The 24868-nt window shown below is 40.2% G+C and overlaps 1 protein-coding gene across 1 annotated transcript in view; it reads left to right on the forward strand.

Moving 5' to 3' along the window:
• Positions 1-24868, forward strand: part of DLGAP2 (DLG associated protein 2) — a 478821-nt gene that overhangs the window by 452859 nt on the left and 1094 nt on the right. Inside the window, 4 exon segments of the mRNA XM_075498032.1 lie at positions 8022-8130; positions 9451-9866; positions 18750-18841; positions 23261-23413. Coding sequence (XP_075354147.1) covers positions 8022-8130; positions 9451-9866; positions 18750-18841; positions 23261-23413 — 770 coding nt within the window.

Below are 24868 nucleotides of genomic sequence, written 5' to 3' on the forward strand. Positions count from 1 at the left end.
AGTGGGGAAGACCCAGATTGCTGCCGTGCAGAATATTTGTTGGTTCAGAACAATTTGCCACTTAGCATTAAATGCACCAAAAACGTTATGAGCAACCACTGCTGTGTGCATTATTTCGTTGTTACTAACTCATACTAGCTTGACATGAATCCCGTTTCTAAACTGTGGCATGCATTTTTAGCAAAAAGTGCTTTCTTAAAAGACAGTGGAAGTTTTCAACCCGTTGTAGGATGTTCTTGTGGTAATTAGCACTTACTGTGCCACGCAACGTATTTGAGTAGTCCAGATGTTCTGCTGGGAAGTAGTGGAGTAGCAAAATGGAGCCCTGTGGTGAGGCACAAAAAATCACTCAAGCATGAAATTGTAGGTTTATTTTGGTGGGTTTCTAAAGATTATCTTGAAAGAGTATATGTTTTTTGGCTGATAAAAGTATTCCATCAGTTAAGGAAAGCAGTACCAGTTAGCACTGTAGCTTTATTTGAAGTATTTTTCCTACTTTGAAGTCACCGCATACAAATGAGATCTCCCTGTACCTAAGAATGGTTATCTGCATTCACAATTACATGTACTTGATTTAGTGTCAAATGTAGTGTTTTCTTCCCTTTTTTACTCTTGTTATCACTGAGAAGCCTATGCAAGAGAGGAAAGGTGAATTATTTCCCTTCCTGTGCATCATCAGACAGATTGTTTATTAAATTCTAATTATAGAACAAATCCGTTATAGCAGCAAAAACCCACTGAGGGCAGTGAAGTTGCATGGGGAGAGATAATGTGGCCTGAAGGACTCTTATTACTGATGCTTATGAGAGAGAAGCAAAAGACACCAGGTTAAAATCTGTTTTCTTATGCATTGAATATATTAACTTCAAGTCTCCCTTAGAGACAGTACGTATAGAAGCTTAGACTGGAATTTTTAGGACACTACAATATCATGTTGCAGTGCTCATGTTTAAGAGTAGAATAATACTTTAATACAGAAATAAAGATTGCTTTTAAGTAGTTAAAATTATCAGCTAAAAAAGCTTAGTATATACTTTGAAGGAATAATTTAGTCAGTTCACGCATCCTTTTCTAGAATGAGTGCCTAAAACCAAACCAAGATTGATTATAACAAGTTATTTGCAATAGTGACTTGCATTTATTCAAATAATTTTGTGTTAGTGTAATTTACTTGTGGATCATTTATTACCAAGTCAGTGCCAGTATCTGATACTTAGTTTTCAAATTTTGAGCTGGATCGGTCAGCAGTGACTGAGCACAGAGGATTCATAGTATTCTCTGCTCCTTGTATTGGCAGCAAAAAACATGGAGGGGAGTGTTACACCTTTATGAAAGGTAAGACAAATAAGATAGAAATAATCTCAAAATGCTCCATTACGCTTACTATTAATATTATAATACTTATGGGCATACTATAAGCCCATAAACCAACATTTTTCATGGCATAAAGTGCCAAATTTTTAAAGAAGTTTTAGTTCTTTGTTTGCAAGGAGAGAGGAAGATGACCTGCTATATTAGATCTACTCTTCTTTCTTCTGCTTTTGGTCAGTGTCTGGGTATTTTTTTGTTTCCTCTTCTGTGTGAGACTCCCTCATAACCAGATAGACATATAATTTGTCACATTATTTTGCTTTACTGAGATTGTGGGCCAATTTGCAAATATTAAGGCTTTTAGAACCCCTGCAAGTATTAAAAAAATAATGAATCATGGAGAATAACAACAAATTTATTGAGATTTATTTGAGTTTCAGGAGCCACACAATCAAACCAAATGTATTACTTTTTCTCCTCTGCTCATTTGAATCTAGCCTGGCCAATCTGATTAAATCTAAAGAGTTTCCTGCTGTCTTCTAGCAGGAATCTTTATAATATCTGTCATTCAGAAATGCAATTTATTTGTTCATTTTTTTCTTTGTGAGTGCAAATTATTTTCTTATTTCCCACTTTTACTTGTGTTAGCATTTGCCTCCATTTTCCAGATCTATTTTTTTTGTTCTTGTTGGTTTTTACAATATTTGCAATCCTAGATTGCATACACACAAAAAAAATTTGGCATTCTCCTGCTGTTACAAGGCACAGTGAGGAAAAGAAAGCATTAAAATATGAAGGCAATCATCTGGTCATTTAGTCAGTGTCAGCCTTGGCAAGCTGGAGAGAAGGATAATTTGGCAAGAGTTTATATTTAGAGGTAACTAATGTCATTTTTATTTTGATACCTGGGCCATCATTTTCCTGATAATTTTGTTTTGAATAAAATTTTAGAGCAGATTACTTCATTTATGCCTGTAAATTCTAGGCATCAATTGCATATTGGGCAAATTATTCAGGATATACTTCTAGGTGAAATACCAATAAGGAAGCACTTGAAAATAGGTAGATGAAAAAGACTTTTTCTCAATGTGTTGCATCAATGGAAAGATACCAGCCCATCCAAAACATAAAAGTGAAATCTGCCTCCACACATCAGAATCAGGGTTCAAAAGAAGACATGCTATCTGTTACTAAACGAAACAATGTAGTTGGCAAAACCAGATATGCTTTTAATATGCAATACGGAAGAAAAGTGTGTGCTGCCAGTCTGCCTGCTTTGTTCCAACAACATCAATTGGTCAAATTGATGTTCTCTGTAGGGAACTTTCCTTGTTTATATCTTTAGACCATCATGTTTCCAACAGCACTATGTCTGAGCTGCTTAGACATCCTCATGGAAGGCAAAAGGCTCTTCTCTGTCCATTGACCATTGCTCACCTCCACTGTATGTTAGCCCTGCAAGTATGATACCATTGACCTTCCTTAGCCTATTTCCATGTCCAGCAATCTGGCCTCCACCTCATCCCCCAGGACTCATTCAGTAGGTCCCAAGGAGCACAGGATGTAGAAACAGTCATCCTAAGGATATCACTCTATGAAGGAAGTGCAGTGCTTTAGAAGGAACTGAAGGCAAAGATTGACACGTGAGGAGATGTCAGCTTGGCTTCTTTTGTCTGGCTTCAGCTCAGGTCTGGTCTGGTCCACAATGTCCTGTCCCCTCCATGCTGAGCCATGTGAGTGAGCAGGAGGCCCTGATGAATCCTTTGTTCCCATCTGCTCAGCTTCTTCAGCCTGGCCACCCACAAACTTCTTTTCCCTTGTCAAACCTTCAGGCTGGTAATGCTGTGGAGCCTGTGCCTGCATCAGTGACACCATCATCTGGAGTTACAGTTCATCCGAACAAGTTCAAGGATCTTGATCAACAATCCCACATGCGGAAGTAATGATGTTGGTCCTTTCCTTTGGACCCAGTCCAGTAGAATCATAGAATAGAATAGAACCATAGCATGGGTTGGGTTGAAAGGGACCTTAAAGATCATCTAGTTCCAACCCCCCTGCCATGGGCAAGGATACCTTCCACTAGATCAGGTTGCTCAAAGCGTCATCCAACCTGGCCTTGAACATTTCCAGGAAGGGGGCATCCACAACTTCTCTGGGCAACCTGTTCCAGTTCCTCACCACCCTCACAGTAAAGAATTTCTTCTTAATATCTAACCTAAATCTATCCTCTTTCAGTTTAAAACCATTACCCCTCATCCTATCACTACACTCCCTGATAAAGAGTCCCTCCCCATCTTTCGTGTAGGCCCCTTTTAAGTACTGGAAGGCTGCTATAAGGTGTCCCTGGAGCCTTCTCTTCTCTAGGCTAAACCACCCCAACTCTCTCAGTCTGTCCTCATACAGGAGGTGTTCCAGCCCCCTGATCATCTTTGTGGCCCTCCTCTGGACCCTCTTGAGCAGGTCCATGTCTTTCTTATGCTGGGGGCCCCAGACCTGAACGCAGTACTCCAGGTGGGGTCTCACAAGAGCAGAGTAGAGGGAGAGTCACCTCCCTCGACCTGCTGACCACACTTCTCTTGATGCAGCCCAGGATGCGATTGGCTTTCTGAGCTGTGAGTGCACATTGCCGGCTCATATTCAGTATTTCATCCCCCAATACCCCTAAGTCCTTCTCTGCAAGGCTGCTCTCAATCTACTCATTGCCCAGCCTGTATCCATGTTTGGGATTGCCCCGACCCAGGTGTGGACCTTGCACTTGGCCTTGTTGAATATTATGAGGTTTGCATGGGTCCACCTCTCTAGCTTGTCAAGGTCCTTCTGGATGGCATCCCTTTCCTCTAGAGTATCAACCACACCTCTCAGCTTGGTGTCATCTGCAAACTTTCTGAAGGTGCACTCAATCTCACTGTCCATGCCCCCGACAAAGATTTTAAATAATACTGGTCCCAATACAGACCCCTGAGGGACACCACTCAGCACTGGTCTCCACCCAGACATGGAGCTGCATTCTTTGAGTGTGACCATCTAGCCAATTCCTTATCCACCCAGTCCACCTATCAAATCCATGTCTCTCCATTTTAGAGACAAGGATGTTGTGTGGGACAGTATCAAATGCTTTCCACAAGTCCAGGTAGATGTCATCAGTCACTCTTCCCTTATCCACCAATGCTGTAACCTGTCATAGAAGGCCACCAAATTTGTGAAGCCATGTTGGCTGTCCAACACAGTCCTCGCTATGGTCCAGAGCAATCCAGGTGTACTGACTTCAACATGCCATCAGCATCCTACCTGGTGTGAAGAAGCCTCAAGAATCCTGACAGAGTCAATGACTCTTTCCATGCCTTGGGATTGCCATTCACGATCAGTTATACTGTGACTCTCCTTTACACTGTCATTAGACCTTGTCAGAAGCGCTGCCATGTAAGTCTGTGCACAAAGACCCAGTCTCTTCTCCAACCTTTGACTAACTGGTCATGGCACTTTGACATTTTCTCCTGCTTCTTTAAGGAGAGAGATGCAAACTCAGAATCACCCTGACTACCTATTGTCCATAACGTCCAAGTTGGCAGTTTTGTCCATTATACTTTAAACTTCTGAGGCAGGAGATATAAAAGGAAAATCCTGTTCCCTGTGTCACTGCCCTGAGAGGTATTATGCTCATCACTGGGACACTGTGAAGTTAGAGCCTGCTCGCATAGTTACCTTCTACTATGTTCACTTTGAACAGATACTCTGCAGAAGATTCATCCTCTGCCTTCTGTCACAGCCAGCACTTTGCTTCCATGAGTTAGGAAACAAATTGCTCAACCTTCATGCATCCTCTTGGAGAATGCGTGAAACTGAATGTTCCCATAACCTGACATCAACACTACCAGATATTTGACTGTCTTTGCTAAGCCTGTAAGGCCATGATGAAATCCACTAATATTCCCTGGTAATTACCTGTCTCCTGCCTGTTCGCTACCAAGGCAATAGACTGGAAATGCTCAGGAGATCAGATTTCCTATATCACTATCATCTACTTTAATAACCACTGCATCTTCTGAACATAAGAAGAAATCTTGATTTTGAGATCATGGTCTTAAGCATCCCTCCAGTGTCACTTTCCAAACTGCCAAGTGCTTTCTGTTCTTTAATAACAGAAATCACCGTCTCCCTTGTCACTCTCCTCCTCCAATAAGTGCTTTAGAGTGACTCTATCTGAGATCAAGATAACTTATCTGGCTTTTTCACAGGTGTTACATGATGCATCAGATAGGCCATGGTCTCTGCAACTTTAACAAGATCTTCCAGTCTTCTTATCTCCAGAATGAGACAAAATCCCTGGTTCAAGACATGCCCTCTGATCGCATTATTTATTGCAGTTTAAACTCAGCAAGTTCCTAAATTATGTGTTTTAACTCAGACCGACTCTGGTTGCTTTGGGGATGAAGCCCAATACCATAGCTCTTAGCAACAGTTTAGACTTCCTGACCACTGCAGATGTTGCTATGGATTTCAACATCAAAAGGCTTCCTCCAGAAAACGTTTCCCCACCTTGGACATCATCTTCCTGCTAGCACTCATACAGGTGCACCCAAGAGCCACGGTCTAAGCATTTTGTGTTATCTGTTCCTATTGACTAGCTACCATCTCCTCTCCCTTTGAGAATAAGTTGACTTCACTCCTCAAAACATGTCTTTGCATATTTGACTGAGCTCTCATCACTGCAGTCAAGGCTGCAAGTGTAACTTGCCTCTCTCCTACTGCCAACAGGCTAGATGAGTCTCTCATTCTTGGCCCAGTTAATTCATTTCTGCTCTAATGAAAAACAAACCTGTCTCTAATTAAGATGTTTTATATGCAGCTTTTCTCACATCCCTGAAAGGGCTAGGTGAGTGCCGAGACCCTCACGTATACTTGAACTTATTATTGAAGACTCTTTTGGACCCTTCTATGCTATAAATAAGGGTGTCTTTCCTGATAGGTATCGCTTGCGCTAAGAAACTGGACCTTATGGCTGTTCTACTTATAGCAATGTTCTTTCAGGAGAGGGTGACCCCCCAAGTACAGCTTAAGCTTCTCACCCATGTTGCAGCCAAGACCCACCTTAACTAGGAAACCAGCTTGTCTGTTTTTTGGTTGGTTGTTGTGGGTTTTTTTCCCCAAGCTGCCTATCTCTGTGGTTGAGGGTTTTTTTCAGTGCCAGCGTCAAGAGGGATCTTTCTTTTTATACTGACAACACCAAATCCTGGAGACTGTTACCAAGTCTGATATCTTAGTTCTCTCAATGTGCTGCCCATCCAAGCGAATATAGCCAGCTTCCATGCAACTGCCAAGATGGAAACAGACGGCAGCGCACGCTTTTCCCTAGACCTCATGCAGAATAAATGGAATTGCTGGGAAATGTGTCTTTCCCTGACAGTTGCCACACAAATATCTGGAGCTTTTGGCAAACTGGTGCCTGAGGCTACACGGTACAGTTCAAGCACGCCATTAGCATTCACTAAAGGGTTCCTGCACTAGCTGTTTTCATGAACATCTCCAAGGCCCGCACCCAGGTAAATATGAATGTGTACCGATTACTGGCTGGAATTCCCTTCCATGAGAATGTACATGGAGCTACAGCTTGAAGATGGAAAGAGAAGTTACCAGCAACTGGCTTCTTCAAGAAGTATAGTCCACATGTACATTCACTTCCCACCTCCTTCCCCCTTCTCTCTGCATCCTTCCAGAAACCTGGTGGGATCGGGACTGTGCAGGTCCCTGCTGAGAGACAGCTGCAAAAGCCATTGGGCTCCTTCCAGAGGTGCCTGTGACTGCTGCAAGGGGAAAAGTTATCTTGTCTTCATCATAGGGTATGATACTCTTTGAATTCACCTATGGAGTGTGCATATTGAAAAACTGGTTGCTGATATTTTTTTTTTATTTAACAGTGAAAATACCATTCAAAAGGAAAAGTCAGTTCTACTCTTCTTCTTTTTTCCTGACTCTCCTTGATTCAGGATAATTTGCATGCTGCAGCACTCGTTATGTCTGTGTCAAAGACTTGGGGGCGGTGTGGTGGTGGGGAGTGTTATATAAAATCCCACAGAAACTTGAAAAACCAATGTGGTCTCAGTTATGAAGAAAACTCTACTGTGAATATATTTCGGTAAGTGTGTTTCAGATGGGAATACTATAAAAAGTGCATAAATTACTTGCTTGATATAGCATTTTCAGGACCACGTTATTAAAAAAGGTGAGATATGGCATTCTGCTGTATCCCTCACGTAATTTAAATGGTTCTATATTTGTCAACACAGTTGTCAATAAAATTTTATTGCAGCATTTCTTTTTATCACTTGCAAGTTTATCGGGCTACTTGAGATTTTATTTTATTTTGTAAATCAAGGACTATAATGAGACTGTTTTATAATAATATAAAAAGGGGCTATCCTGTGGATTTCTCGTTCTAAGAACAGCTCTTCCAGACCAAGCTTACTCCCTGCTTCCACTGAACTGAGTAATTGCATCTGCTTAGGTTTGAAATAGGGAATTACATAGCAGAACAGAAGTACTTGTGCAAAGCTTTATAAAACACAGCACCAAAACAATGATACCAGGCTGAATACCTATTTCATTTATTTTACTGTGCTAGCTGTTTCTTAGCAGTAAGAGAGGAAATACATAATTAATTTTGAATGAGTGCAGGTAGAAATAGTGCTGAGTTGTCGGTGCTCACACTGCAGATGTATCTTTTGTGTTGAATTAGGTGGAAACAGCAACTGATTCAGATACTGAAAGCAGAGGCCTACGGGAATACCACTCTGTTGGCGTACAAGTGGAAGATGAAAAACGGTAATTCAAGCATGTACAAAAACCTGTAGTTTTTCATAACACAACGCACATTTGTAAACAGAGTTAATAACAAACATCTGGCCAGTGCTGCCCCTAAATAATTCACAAAGCCAAATTTCTTATATGCATGCTGGTCATTTGGTAAAATTTGTGGAGATTACTTAGCAGTTGCCTAATATTTCATTAGCTCTTCAGTTTTTAATTGGAAGGAAGGAAGTGGAAGTTTTAATTTAAAATAGTGGATTAATATAATTTCATTTTCATTTCATAATTTCATTTTCATTTCATAATTTCAATTTCATTAATATAATTTCATAAATAATTTCATAATTAATATAATTTGGCGGAACAAATACAAAGAGCTGTATATTGGAATATTCTTCCTTCTCTAGGACACCTCATGCTGATCCAGCTTTCCCAGTCCACACGGGGATATAATGGTTAGGATGTAACCCTTGGTACTTTTATCCTAAACTAGAATCAGCTTTTACACTTGTTCAGTCCTTCTCTAGCTTTGTAAAACTGCTAGCCAATGTACTAACCCACAGGTTATCCCTGGCAGACGCTGCCTGTTAAGTACTGGACTGGGAGCATTATCTCATTTCACGGCAGCTGTCAGACAGTATCTGGCTGCTAATTGCCTTTTACCATCATTGACTAGAAGTAATTTGAAACAATAGGCTCAGATGTGAAAAGATTTCACAAATAATCTTTGCTTCTCTATCTAACTTTTTAACATAGAGCTTTTCGAAAATGTCATTATTTGGTGCCATATCACAATAGAAAATCAACATTTAATGGCCATCCTATGAGGCAAGTAAAAAACACCACAGCCTTAAACCTGCTGCTCCTATTTTTCATTTATTAAAGGATTCTCAACAGTCCTAACTTAGCAGATTTTGAGATTTTCTCTAATTACAATTCTTAATATTTGAATTTTTTTTATACATGTACTTTATAGACTTCTATCAGGAGATAGAAGGTAACCCTGCAGTTCTGCCAGTTATTTCCAGTTCATTTAGTAATGATACATGGTATTTTGTAGTATGAGAATAAATCAATATTTGCTTCCAGAGATAATTTAAATTATTTTCTTTTGTATCTTTGCTCAGATCAATTATGCCACTATGCATTTGGGTTTTCCTCTCTGTTGTTATGCACTGTCTTATTTTAGTGACATATGCACAAAGAAAAAATATTTAGCATAAAGTCCAAGGAGGAAACCAGAATCCATTCACTGAAACATTATTCTGTGCCTCTCTATGATCATGTATGTATTTATAAGTCTTAATCCCTTTTCTTTCTTCCCTCTTCACCAAGACACGGACGATTCAAGCGCTCAAACAGTGTAACAGCAGCTGTCCAGGCTGACCTGGAACTGGAGGGCTTTCCAGGACACATCACCATGGAGGACAAGGGACTTCAGTTTGGCTCGTCATTCCAGCAGCACTCAGAGCCCAGCACGCCCACCCAATACAGCGCAGTGAGAACTGTACGGACACAGGGACTGTTCAGTTACAGAGAAGATTATAGGACCCCAGTTGACACCTCAAACCTTCCACCACCGGAACCCTGGCTAGAGCCAGCCATTGAGACGGTAGAGACTGGTCGAATGTCTCCTTGTCGACGGGATGGATCTTGGTTTATGAAGTTGCTACATACTGAAACTAAGAGAATGGAAGGATGGTGTAAAGAAATGGAAAGAGAAGCAGAAGAAAACGATCTTTCTGAAGAAAGTAAGAACATTTCAGTATCTTTTTTTATAGATGTCTGCTAAAATAAGAAATCTGGTAGGATAAAGTTGTGGTCTGTAGTTTTTCCTTACTCATTTTGTAGCAGCAAAGACACTCTACAGAACCGCTAGACATAAGACCCCTGTCCTGCAACCGACTGTGCAAGCTGGTGTTTCCCAGAGTAAGGTTTTGTAGAAGTAGTTGAAGAGCCAGCTGTAGAGGCAAGCACAGGATCGAGGTCTGGTACTAGATATGGCTCAAATGGTGCAATAGCTCCATCCACAGCTCCAACTCTGACACATTCTTCCTTCTCACTTGTATGGCTCCAGTGCTTGACCATTTGCCAGAGCACAAAAGGTGGTCCTACGTGAACTTTTTTTTGCCGTTTTCCTGAAACCTGAGAATTTGCCTCTTATTAATGAACAGCCGTTTTTAAAATGTTTTCATTCCTTTACAGGCACTTCTGCCTATCATAAAGGGTCTGTTGGAAGAACAGAAAGGAGTAGGCAAGAACAATAGTTAAAGCACTTCTGCAGTTACACAGGCATATGCACTATTAGATGGTTCAGCTGCATTTTCTTATTATAGTTTTGTCAAGAATCATTATTATTCTCTCACGTCCTGTGGACACCTTGAAAGGAGTGATGGGATAAAGTGAAAAATAATGTAGACTATTTTGGAACAAGATCCAAGCCAGCACTAATGACAGTAATATATCAAAGTGGTCCTAGCACTCAGTAGCCAGCTCCCTGTGATTCCCTCTGAGGTCAATTATCCTTGTTCTTCAGGCTCAGTTTTATAAATATTTCAATCCCTGCCAATCTGAATTATTGTCTCAGCTGAGATTTTCTCAGATCACAAATTAGTTCATATTAAGTTTTCTTACTAGCATCTTTTCCTGCACTCTCACAAATCTCACCATTGCCTCCGAATACTCTTTCCTGATCGTCTTCTTTCCCCCTCAGTGAGTTCTTGCTATGACCTACCCTCAGGTCTTGAGCCAGGCCTGCATGGTGACTAAAAGGCCAATTTCTATTTCTTGTGCTGACCTTTTCAAAAGAAAGAATGTCTATGTTTTTACCTCATCATTTTTTATTTTACAGTCATATTTCTCCACTATATTGTGTACAAGTCTGCCAAGTAGCAACATAGGATTTGGGGTGGGGGAGACCATAAAGCTGTTTTTCTTCCTTCAGCCTCCAGTGCTTTCTGGAGTGTAGGTTTTTGTCCTTATTTTTATCATGGCAGAGCTGAGCTGAGAATTTTCCCTTTGCGTTGACACTGTGAAGACTTTAATACCCTCCTAGGGGCTGTTAAAGTACGAATAATAAAATATTTTGCTTTGCTTAGCCTGTGTGAGGATTTCCAAGCCTTCTTTCATAATGGTTATTTTTTTAATACTCCTTTTTACCATATATGTCTTATTTTTCAATTCCCCAAATCTTTGAACTGCTGAATACTGACATTTATCTGCCTTCATTAAGTATCCCACAGCACCTGCTTCCAAGGTTGCCTGATACTGATGTGGGGACACCAGTGCTTACAATCTGAAGCAGAAGTTCAAAGAGCGAGACTTTAATCTCCTTGGAAAGAGTAAAATTATTAGGGAGCAAGGGGAGAAACACACAGGCAGTTAACCCATCTCTTTCCCTAGGAGGCCAGTGAGAAGTCTGCAGGCAAGGGGTGGACTTCTCCTACCTCCTCCCTCTGCAAGCCCTTCCTCGTGCACAGCCCTGATCAAATCTGCAACCACATGAAATGAGCAGTGGAAACACTCTCACATCAGCACTCCTTCCTCACTCAGAGGAAGCTGAGGAAACCTGGAGGAGCTGATTTTAGCTGACTACCCATTCCCAGGTACAGAACCTCCCTCCCTCCCACCATGTGAAGCTATGCTCTTGCACTCCAGAAATACTCTTGAAACACCTTGCTGCACGGGGAAACAGCAATTAGGAAGATAGTTTTCGGTAAATTGTACACAGGACATGAAGACAAATTGGACTTCAGTAGCTTTTATTAATATTCGGAGTTAGTGATACCCTTTTAACCTAGAACATTTGAGTCAGAAAACAAAACGGAATATCAGGATTTTATGTTTCCCTGTTTGCAGAGTGACTCTACTCTGTAAGAGAAAAAGAAAGAGTTCCTGATATAGGAAAAGAAATTCCCTGATATAGAGTTACTAAAACACAACTGAAATGGACCCTTGAAATCCCCTTTTTAAACTAACCAAAATGGGTTAATTACTTGTGTTTGAGGGAACATTTTGACCTCCCTAATAGATTAGAGAAATTATTATAGAATAGGTCTGTATAGTGTATGCAAAATCAGATGTTTGTCTTCAGCTGATTGTCAAAAGTGACACCCAGACTTCCAATTTTCCATTTTACATGACTCATTTCAGGAGATCTTCCTCAAATAATTTCCAAATTACATTATCTTTGAAATGGTATCCCTTCACCCTAATATAGCTTACATCAAGTAAAAGGAAGTCATCAAAGAATTATTTTCACCGAGGGAATGAGCTTCACAGCATTTTAAAATTTCAGTGTGAACAATTTTTTTCCTGTTGAGTCTTTCACACATGTTGTATCCTCAGTTTGAGCTATAGAGGTTGAAAGGTATGTATCTACAAGAACTAAATTTTAATGATATCCCAGCATGAAATGTATCTTGACATATTTAAGCATTTGGCAGTTCTCTGAAGAAAATACATGCAAATGGGGGAGCCAGAAGCAACTAAATCTGGTTTTCCATCTTCCAGCAGGAGCTACTATTCCCAAAACACTTCACAGCAAAGTTTGCACATTCAAACTGTCATTGTTAATGCTGAAACATTTATTTTTGGCCTGGGCATATTAATTGTACCTGAAGACCAAATATAGCTTTGCATCCCATAGGAGAAGGCTGTCTTTACGATACCATTTCTGTTTTGTTTTAATCACAGGAAGAGTTAAAATAGAACTGCATTTTAGAAAACAATTTCATTTTCTGCGTTAGCACAATAGCCCTGAGATCACAGAAAGCTCTCTGATTGCTGTATTGATTTTTCCTTTCACTGTAGCTTTTCTCCCATAATGTTGTTTTAAGAACTTCACTCATCAGGTCTTAGAAAAGGAGAAGATAATCATTGCAGCAAAAATAACCTCTCTCTCTTTCTTTTCACAGAATTTGTTTATTTGGTCAGTTGCCATGAATTGTATTTTGGAGTCTCTGCAAAGTTCATATATTGTTTGTGGGGGCAGTTATTTGTGTTCTCAGTGTTTATTATAACATATATATATATAAAATATATATATATATATGTGGCTGTAACTCTTTCCAGGGTAAGTCATCTGATCACTTGCACTAGCAGGGTGCCTTCAAGCGAAGATATGTGTTTCTCAAGAGTGCTGACTGGAGTTTCAGTTTTACAGCCTGAAAATTGTGTTTGGCTATTACTGGTGTGTAGGTGATGACAAGAAAAACACTCTCAATTGTCACAAAGCTATTGAAGACCAAGAGGGCCAGGACTCTGCCGCCTGCGAGCTCTGTGATGGGAGCAGGGAGACCGGCGCAGGGAGGGGGAGAGCAGGCGCCTGGCAGGGAGCCGCGGTGCCTGCCCACAGCTTGTAGGCAAGGTCTGGCAGAGGGAAGCAGAAGACATCCTGGGCTTCTGAATGCCACATGCTTGGCCACTGAAATATTTCAGTACACAACTCAAATGGAGAACAGCCGTGCAGAGTTTACTTCCATATAAATTCCTAAGATAGGTGCAAAAAAATTAACTATAGTATAAACTATGCCAGCAGTAAGGTTGTTTTGCTGGTACCTTCTGCATCGTGGTTAGGAGCTCTGCTGGCATAGCTACATAGTAAAGTGATCTATAGTGTAAAAAAGGCATTAGAGAGAGTGAGCCCTTCTCTCCCCTTCATTCCATGGATGCTAGATTTTTCCTTGCTAATCCTCTGGCTGATATTTCCACAGTACTGCAAGGGCTTTAGTAACACGGCTGAATAGCAACAGAAAACATAGAGTTAAATCTCCCATACTTTGAAAAAAATAAAACAAAACACTCTCACAACCAATTTATTTTAGTATATTCATCAATTAATCATCCATAAAAGCTTTTGTAGGTATTTGACCAAATATGGGTCATCCTTTAACCAAAGAGAAATTACTGACATAATTTCCTAATGTTTTTCACAAACTTATCCTTCAGGAACTATTGAATTTTACATTTGGAGTGTTGCGAATGACTACAGAATGTCTTAATTGCCCTGAAACAGTCTTTAAAGTCAATAAAAGACAGTCCCATGGTGTGGAATCTAGGAATTTCTCCTAGCATTTGTATTGTTCTGCTCAAATTTTCTCCTCTTTGAACTCAGCTCCATTTAGGTAAAAAGTGAATTTGCACTGAGTCCCACTTTGTGCACAAGGATCCCATTGCCCTACCTTCCCTCCAGAACACTGCCAACTGGTAGCTGTGCTGTCCTAAAATGTCATCTCACTCTGAAGATTATACATTTATTATTATGCCTACCTGCTCTGTTGATAGTGAAAAAGACATATATTTCTGAAGATTAATAATTTAGGTTTGGAGATTAGACAAATATCGTGCCCTGCTTTCAGTTAGGAGGATGAACTAAATGCCAGTTTTAATATTATTTTCCAGGCAAATTTTCTCAGGTTGTGTGTGGAGCAATTTATTTACGAGTATAGAAAAAAAATGGAACAATCAAATGGAATGAAAATTTAAATTAAAACACGTCATTTAAATAAACAGTAATGAATGCCAGAAGCAGATTGATTGTTAGTGGTTTCTCATTGCTGGTGCAGCAGTGACACAATTGAGCAAAGCTTTTAACCTGTCAAGAATAGAGTTACAGCATCAGACTATAATCTTGGTTTCATCAATATAGATCTAACTTTTCCCCCTCTACCTTTGTGATAGGAAACCATTTTCAATTACAAGATTTTGTGGCATTTCTCAAGCAATACAACACGTATATATTACGTGCAATTTTGTAATATGGTTATTGCAGAGGAAAAGACACCTTTGTGTTAATTGTGCATGTTGTATACAGGCAACTTACACAATATCTGTCCAGGGTATAAATCCTGAGTCCGCTTCTGTTGAAGTCATGGCCAGGGTTTTGTATGTCTTCAGAGTAGAAGCCATACAGGACCACACAACAAAAATGGAGTGCTTCATACGCTTCAGGGAGCAGAATTAAGGTTGTGTGACTCTTTCCTGACATTCAAGTAAATATAACATTATCTTAACGGAGGGAGGTATATGGTTTATATGAAAATTATATATATTTATGTGTGTTGGTAGACTTTATCATCATTTATTTACAAGCAAAATCTTCTAGGCATCACCAAACATCTCAATCTCTCCAGTCTCTAACATTCATCATTCTTTCATGGAGATAATCAATCTGCACTCATCAGAATAATTCCCCAATGCATGAAATTAATAACAAGGCTTTGGCTGTCTATTAATATTGTGCTAAAGATTATGAATTGAAGTGTTTTAATACTTTAATTCAATTACAGCAAAGCAGAGTAGCATGAATATGAGAGATTTTTAACTTCTATGTTTTATTACATCTGATTTGCTTATTGAAATGGAAATAGAGTTAGATCTTTAGTAAATGGTAGGGCTGTGATTACACATGTGTATTCACCACTGTGACTCGGTGACACATGCAAGTAGCCCAGAACCACTGTCTTATATCCCCGATGGATTTGTATCACACCAAAATGCTGCATTCCAGTGCATAAGTCTTGTCTGGTCTGACTGGGCTTTAAATCACCGATGCTTGTTGACATGATCCTTCAGGATAAAGAAGATAAAACAAATGTTTATTTAATATGGGGGTTGGGGTAACTGTGAGATTCACTAGAAGGTATCAGTCATACATAGATTCTGTCAAGCTCTACATTCCTGCAGTAGGGCAAAACCAATGTCCCTTACTCAGGCTATGTATTTGAGCTATGAACTATAAAATTCAGCAGAGGAAACTAAAACTGAACTTTACTCACTGTGAGACAAGCACTACAACCAGCAGCCTACAGAATCATCCTCAGTCTCTTTCTGCCCTGTGAATAGCTGAACATAGCATGGAACAGGCAATGTCAGGGACCTGCTACAGCACAATTCCCCATCCTGGAAAGAAGGGACTCTGACCCACACGGGGAGTTTGTCGTACGTCCTGAGCTACAGAGTGCCAAGGGAAAAGGAGGATACAAGGCTGTTTGTCACTTTAGTCTTTGCCTTTATTAAAAATGCTGGAAACAAAATGAAAGGAATTTGTTTCAGATCAAATGAAACATTTCTTTTTTATTTAGGTTTTTGTATGTTCAGGTTTTAACACCCAAAACATTGCTTTCCATATGCCAATGACTCCGCAGAGGAAAGTGAGGGCTTTGGTGATCAAAAATCCCAAACCAATTAAAACACTTTATTTCATTTGGACAACAAAACAAAAACAAAACCCCAGTGAATTACTCATGCAGCCCTGAACCACTTAACCCTTTCACAAATGAGTGCACACGGGATGGATGAATTATGCATATTGCTGTTTAATTTAGTGTTGTGGTGCAGCTGTACATTTGTCTAACAGAAAATGGAACAGAGTTTGAGAACCACAGCTCTACATATTAATACATGCTTATAAAGTTACAGAGTTTGTATGTTTCCACAGAGCTGGAACCTAAAACTTCCAAATTATTTCTTGCTGCTACTTGTGGCTAAGCAGATGTGTCACTGGTCTAGAGAAAGCAGAATTAAAATGTAATACCTACTACCAAAATACTGTTTTCACATGCCGCTCAGTCCCCTCCCATACTTATTCTAAACAACAAAATGTTAAGCCCTGCCAGAGTTTAATGTTTTCTCTATCACAGGCTGCAGATCAGTTCTGCTGTACTATTGTAGCTTCATTCCACCCTCTGCATCGTGTTTGAATTATCAATTTAGTTTCCTCAAACTGAATTAAAAGATGTCAGAGTAATTCCTGTCTCACCCCTACCGCTACCTCTCTCTATCTTTGCCTAAACATTATTTAAAGATCTGGAAATTCTCCAGATAAAATCAATCTTCCATTGAAGCCCCAGCTTATAATGCCTTTTAAAGTGTTGCTTTTTCAGCATAGAGATGGATGTGAAGGAAAGGAGGTGTAGGAAAGTATATTGCTACCTACCAAAGTATGTATTAATCTCAGCAAATGTGGGAGTCCAGGAGGAGTTAGTTTTCTAGGGATAAGCCAGTCCCCTTAGGCACTCCAGTCAATAGACAGAAACAAGCATCTCCAGGAAGAGATTCAGCTCATGTAAAAACAAGTGCCTTACATGGCTAAGCTGATGAGCTCAGATTACTGATTATGCAGAATTTTTTATTTAGACAGATGACCGGTGGAAGCAAAGTCAAGTAAAATGAATTTGGTCCCTTTCCCCAGTGCTTATGCACATTGTAAATGGCAAGTACACTGACAGTGGGGAAAGCCCCCATGAACCATGGGGGCTGATCATGATTCAGCAAAGTCCTGGAGTACCCACTTGTGTCCCACTTTGTCTGAAGCTCCTGTGCTTAGGTCTTTGTGTATTTTCCTGGGTAGGCAACCTGCAACTCCTAATGGGGGTACCAAGACATGTCTCAGAGATATGATTCCTCTGAGGATCTCATCCTTATGGTAGGAGTATCTTATGTTATAGTTTAAAGTATTAACCTTATCCCCAGAACAGACAGGATAAAGAGAGCTCATCCAGGGATCATCCACACAACTGAGTGAAGTCATTAGTATGACTTCTGCAGAACCAGAAGATATCTCAGGTACATGTACAGCTCCCTTTGACATCAGAGTGAACAGGCATCTAACTGGTTCTTGAGGCAAGACTATTTCAACAGTTTTCAATTTACATGAGCAAATGTACATGTGTGTGGAGGTTTATCATTTACTTCGAAATTTAAGATTGTTCTCAAAAACGTATATATGTATGCTGTCATGGTTTAACCCCAGCTGGCAACTAAGCCCCACACAGCCGCTCGCTCACTCCCCTCCAGTGGGATGGGGGAGAGAATCAGAAGAGTAAAAGTGAGAAAACTCATGGGTTGAGATAAAGACAGTTTAATAGGGAAAGCAAAAGCTGCGCACGCAAGCAAAGCAACACAAGGAATTCATTCACTACTTCCCATGGGCAGGCAGGTGTTCAGCCATCTCCAGGAAAGCAGGGCTCCATCACGCGTAACGGTTACTTGGGAAGACAAACGCCATCACTCTGAATGTCCCCCCCTTCCTTCTTCTTCCCCCAGCTTTTATTGCTGAGCATAACGTCATATGGTATGGAATAGCCCTTTGGGCAGTTGGGGTCAGCTGTCCCAGCTGTGTCCCCTCCCAAATTCTTGTGCACCCCCAGCCTACTCACTGGATGCTGGTATGAGCAGCAGAAAAGGCCTTGACTCTCTGTAAGCACTGCTCAGCAATAACAAAAACATCTCTGTACTATGAACACTGTTTCCAGTACAAATCCAAAACATAGTCCCATGCTAGCTACTGTGAAGAAAATTAACTCTATCCCAGCCAAAACCAGCACAATATGTCCACTTCAGGAAGCTGTCTATATTCCCTTGGTTTTTTCTACTTCCTTAAGCAAATACAGTCTTAGCTGTTCTGAGTTATTAATATATAATTTATTATTGCCAAAGGGTAAGGTGCCACAGAGCTTTCCTATATCTCCATCTTTTCCAAAAATATTTTATGTATATAATCACAAACAGCAAAACCAAATATTTACTTCCTGTATAAAATAAACAGTAATTTCAGCTACATATTTTTTGAGCTGGATTTTGCATTTACTGCCGAAAGACATCTATTGGTAATAACCTGTCTGTATGCTTAGTCCTAGGTAAGATCCGAAGTGCTGTTGGAAGCGCTCAGCTCCTCATGTCTCAGAAATTCCAGCAATTTTATTGGCTTTGTCAGCAAAATCTGGTAAGTCACCATGTCTGACCATTCTTGAAGAGATTAAGGCTATTCATACAAAACATAACTTTAAATTTTAGAATTTAATATTTTTACTTCAAAGGCAACAACAAAAACAAGTGTAGTGTACCCAAACAGCAGCATTCTGAAAAGTCATTTTGATGTCTCACATTTTGCCTTAGCGCTTTTCTGTTTGCTTTTTTTTTTTAATTTAATCCTTAAGTGTGGTGTTAGTACATTTTTTTGTCAAATCAAAAATGTAATTTCAGTAATTTCACTCTGGCTGCATTTTGTCTTTTTTTTTTTTTTGCTGTCTTTATTAAAGAAAAAAAATGAGAAGGAAACAAATGCAAATTTTCTGAGACATAATATTATGGCTTACTTTTGTAATACTCTAAAATAGTAACTATATTTCTGGTAAGAAAGGAGAAATTTTTCACATTACAGTTAAGTGGGAGAAGAGTAAAATAGAAGAATAGCAGAGAATATGTGATCCAGCTTTCTACCTACCTGAAAATAGGACTGATCTTGGAAATGGGAATATACATAATGTTCATAAAATTGGGTTTCATAATTTGCATTGCCAATTATATATAAGATGCCCTAGGGCTAAGGGAACAGATGCAGTATATTACTTGTGAGAGTTACTGCTATTGTTCTGGAAGTTCATTAGAGACTAATTCAATTCTAAATGTTATCTTCATTAATATGACAGCAGCCATCAGTGATATAAACGTTGTGGCAAGATGATACTAATCAATAGAAGAACGTAATTCTTCTAGCTATGGCTGGTGGTAGAGCACCTACTTTCTTCGGCTCACTTCAAAATCAAGTGTAACTTTCACCTTTTGACTGCCCTTACACATCATATATTAAAAGTGCTGAATCCTGTTGCATGCATGACAGCAGACATGACCTAGATGTCTGGTTAGATACATTTATTTACTTGCTAGTATTTGCCACATAACTTTTTAAGGCAAAACATTCATTCTGCAGAGACCTACTTGCTACTTTCCATCCATAAAGTTAAACATCCAGAATTCCTGAAACTGCAATCAAATATTACTGAGAAAGTCATGCCAAAAATGTCCTACCTTCTGATAGAAAATGATAAGATATATGGTCCTCATTAGGAAAGAATCCAATTATCCGCTTCAAAGACTCTGTCAAAACAAGAATTTTAATAGCTGTTACAGAATGACAGAGGAAATATGCAAAGTCAGGCAAGCAGGAGATGACCACGTTTGTAATATCAAATACATCATGTGTGCTCCCTATCTAGTCATTTGTTTCATAGCGAAAGAAGGAAATCTTCATCAATGTCTAAAAGTTTCTCACTGCAAATTTCAAAGTGCCCTCCATTACCTGATTGATTAAGCTATGCAAACTAAGATTTGGAGAGCCTAACCTCCACTCCACTTCATTTATCTTCAAGTGGGTCCAGCACTTGTGCTCAAGAGCATTACTGTAACAACAAGCGCAGCTCCTGCTCAGCACATCCGTCAGCTGTTCGGAAGCGCAAACAATTCATTACTGCAAAAGCAATAGGAGCACATGGAGAAATCTATAGCTTTGCAGACAACATGACCAAAAAACTGGCAAGATTTTATTTCTCTCCTTCTTATTTGGATAATAAACCTTTGAACTCCATAACAGCAGCTTTATCCGCTGTGAAGATTTAGGCTCTGAATATTCTTCAGCTTCATTAAATCAGCAATGGGCTCTGCAGAAAGCAGCAACTGCAGAACTGGACTTTTAGCTCATTCATGTTTCGAGGATTTTCTTCCTATGCCTAATGACAGAGCTTGTTGTTAAATAGTCACTTAGTGCGTATCCACAGCAGGCTTTCCATATGCTCCTAAGGCAGCATCTTGGTGCCCCACGGGAACGCTGCCAGATAGCAGGCAGTTGGTGCATTCCCCCACTCGAAAACATCTAGGACGCGCAGGGCTACCACACAGAGGTTTCTCTAACGGTGTTCAACAACAACAAGCAGAAATGTAGGACAAAGAACAACGGTGTTTACTTCTGCCCATTCAAAATGCAGCAAGGGTTTAGGAAGAGGAATATACTTCCTCAAACCAAAATTTAACCAGGAAACTCACCCATCACCTACAGACTTTTCTAAAGGGTCACGGGAACTTCAAGGGACACATTTGATTATGCTCTGGGTTAAGATCTCTTACCAAAGACTCTCACTTAGGGTAAATTCATAAAAATGTAAGCTTCGATGAAGTTTTTTTAAAGAATCTGGCTGGCTATCTCCTACAGTGTACTGTTCCACTAACTGCTAGAAAAAAACCATCACTGATTAATAACTGCTCCCTTCTGCATTATTCACATTATCTCTCGTAACACCCTGTTTTTTCTTTGAAGTGTCCTCCTCCATACTCTCTAGTCAGCACAGATCCTGCTCAGCTCATGAGATCATCGCTCAATATGTCATGGTTGCAGGCAAAAACAGAGCGGCTCGAGCACCAGCTAGGTACATTTTGCTTGCTTTAGGCTTCCTTCAGAAGGAGGGCTGCAAAGCTGAATTCCAAATAAGATACAAATAAATGAGCAGCTTCTGAGAAGAAACAGGTTTAAGCGAATCTTCTCTAAACTTAGTTAGGTGTAATAGTAATCATTTGTGCCAGCATTTATCCGAGGACTGCGGATCTGTAAGCAATAGCAGCAGTAGGCAGCCCTCTTGTGCCCAGGCAATGCACCACACACCCCTCTGCAAGCAGCCGCGCTGGAGGCTGCGATCTTCTACAAAGGTACAGAAATTAGCCTTGATTCACAAGGCGATGGCATTTCAATGAGTGGCATCATTTTATGGCTATTTAGAGGAAACTGGGGAGAGGGACTGACCAGATCAGGCTGGAGAGGACAGATTGCAATATAAGATATATTGCTGTGGGACTGTCCTGTGAAATTTCACACAGGGAGTCGGTTCCTGAAGCCTGAGATACTGACCTCTGTAGAGTAACTAATACCACTGACGTAAATTTTAAATGGTTTTGGAGTAAACTGGGATCTACCCAATTAAGTTGTTTTCAGGGAACACTAATCCGGAGTTGTATCATGTTTCCCAGAAGTCTGTTATAATCTATATGGCCAGTTCTAAGTCCCCGAAGCTCCCTATGAAAAGAAGACTTTCTTCTAGTCAAGAAGAATTCCAAGTGGATAGGCTTTTAGGCTGGTTCTTGGCTGGAATTCCCAATAGGGGTGACACTGCATGTTGACATGCCCAGCTCCAGGCACTCAGCTCCCACAGTGGCATCTGCAAACCCAAGTTTGAGTAGCAATTCCTGGTGTAAGACCCCTAGAAACGTGCAATTCAAGGGAGGAATTCAATAGAAATGCTGACTTATCTCCCAGTTTTTAGGCAACTATGTGGGGTTGTGATATATCACGTAAAATGCCTTTGTCCACCAGATTTGTAAAAGACGGGGCACAGAGCCTTGCTTCAGCAATAACACCAGTGTTTCTAACATAGTAAACTAGTCATTACAGCTTTTGCCCAGGAAGGGGAGATCCAGAGTCCCTTTGGCCTGGTTTCAACTCCATCTCTCCCAGCTCCCTTGTGCAGACCGTCTTAACTGCTTCCTCGTGCCCTGGAAGGGAAGACACATTTCTCCATCATCTTCACAGAGATGTTTATCAATTAAACTCTATTTCATTGAAGTGGCAAGCCTATTTCATTGAACCAGTACCACTGCTCATAGCACATAGGGTTAAGAGTCTGTATACTACCTTTTTATATAATTCTTATCTAGCACGGACATCAGGTTGATAGTCAAATGAGGGGTCATCTTGCTAATTGTTACCACCATGTTTGCTCCATTAAGTGTTGTGCACATAGCGCAACTTAAGTGCAGTACTTGGGGACAGTGCCTTCCCAGTTCCTGAGCGTGATTTGACCCTCTGGAAAACAAAATCCTAACATCCCCATCAAAATTTTATACCTTATGTATACATTTGAAAACGCAAGACAATGTAAACATCGAATTCAGCATAAGCTGACAACTTCTTCATGGTGTTGTTTTGTCTTCTAATCAGCTATCGTGAATGTAATGTTTAACCAGAAAGACTTCAGGCTGGCTAGAGTACGAACCATGTTCCCTTTCCCTTTAATAATCGGCAGGCAGAGGCTGTCAGCTTGTTCCTTTTTAGAAATGCAGGTCAGCACAGCATATGGTGTTAAGGAACTTCCCATGCCGCACGGATTCAGGAAGGCTCATGTATGACATCCGACTCATTCATGTTTGGGTTGTGTAGGAGGCACAACTTTCCAGTCACAGCTCCCAGCTGTAATGCACGCGTAGCCTTAACACCGAGCAGCACTGTAGCAATGTCATCTGGCATGATGCCTTTCCTGCCTCAAAGCATGATGTTTAAAGCCTCCTGGTCTATTCGTATTCTCTCCTTTGTGCATGACAGGACCCGAGTGCCATGCCGAGACCAACTTCCCAGGACCTAGCAGGTTTCTGGGACTTATTGCAGCTCTCAATTGAAGACGTCAGCATGAAGTTTGATGAACTGCACCAGTTGAAACTCAATGAATGGAAAATAATAGAATCACCTGAAAGGAAGGTAAGCAGACCATGGACAATACTATTTACTCCCCATTTGTAGTCCTGCGGTCTCCTTGTGTTAAATACAATAGTAAAACACGATAGGTTTCTAACCCTAGAAAGTATCTAATTGGCACGGCCCAATTTATACACAGAAACCTTCATCAGATGTGAGAATTTTTTTTCTTTTTAACGATGTTGAGCTGAATTGTGTAACAAATAAAATGAATTTTGCTAAGTTAGTCCACTCCATAACACTTTTGTTCAAATTATTTGGATTCACATTCTAAAGGCTAGAACTGCAATATGTTCTGTTTAATTCAGACTGAGGACAATAGCCCAAAAATTTAATCAAGATGAACTCAGCACTCTGCTACATTTGGGGCAGCTCAAACCTGAGCACTACAGTGTTTAATCCTGCCTGCACGACACAACTGATACTAGAACAGGAGTGAGATAAAAGCATGTGGCAAAACATAGCGTAGGTCAAACTAAAGCTTCACCCACAAAAGTTTGGGGGACAAAGAGTACTTCTGGTGAAATGCCTGCACCTCTGCCCTGCAACTCTACTGCCTGGGAGACACCCCAGTCACGATGCTTACAAACCAAAGGTGGCAAATTGCCCACGAAAGCAATGTAATTCTGAAACTGCCTTTCCCCTTTCTAGAGCTCCATCCCTCACCTTGATTATCCCACTATCCTTGCTGATTATTGTATCAGTCAGATGAAGACAGCATTTGGTTTGAGTCAGTACTGTTGGCCTCAGGTGAATACTTGTTTGGTTTGGGAGGAATTAGGAGGCATTTTGACAACTCTTTCATTTCTTCATGCTCCTCTTGGATTTTAATTTTCAGCCAACTGGTTGGTGGATGGTGAGTTTGCAACTCTTGCTTACTAGTGACAACTGGAAGTAAGAAATTATTATAGTGATAGCAACAGTGATGATCCTAAGAGGGAAATAATTAAAAGTGGAAAAAAAAAAAAAGATGGGACAACAGGAATGGAGCCCTTATGTTCCTGGCTGAAAACAGGAAATAGAGAAAATAAAGACTGGAAGAGCTGGCTGTCATGGGGAATAGCATCTTAGGCAGCTGTGCTGTTCCTGTTGAGTTGAGAATGTAGAACTATGTTCTTAAATAACCTTAGTTATTTAGTCTTGGCTAATGCATTTTGGTAGTAGACTCAGAATTAGTTTTAAAAAAAAGACCAAACAATGAAGGGTCTGTAAACCATAGGCACATCAGTTCAATTTTTGTATTATTTGAATCCTGCTGTGCATCAAATTAACTGTGTTCTCCATAAGGAACAGCCCATACTCTGGACTATTACAATTACTTCAAGAGTGATATAGCAGAAAGATTGATCATAATAGCCATGCTATACGTATGAAGTTGAGGAGTCTCCATCTTTGGGGCTATTTAGTCCAGTATTAAATATGATGTTGAAAAGCCTGCTTAACTTCAAAGTTGCATCT

This window comes from Mycteria americana, chromosome 3 (assembly GCF_035582795.1).
Source record: "Mycteria americana isolate JAX WOST 10 ecotype Jacksonville Zoo and Gardens chromosome 3, USCA_MyAme_1.0, whole genome shotgun sequence".
Lineage (NCBI taxonomy): Eukaryota > Metazoa > Chordata > Aves > Ciconiiformes > Ciconiidae > Mycteria > Mycteria americana.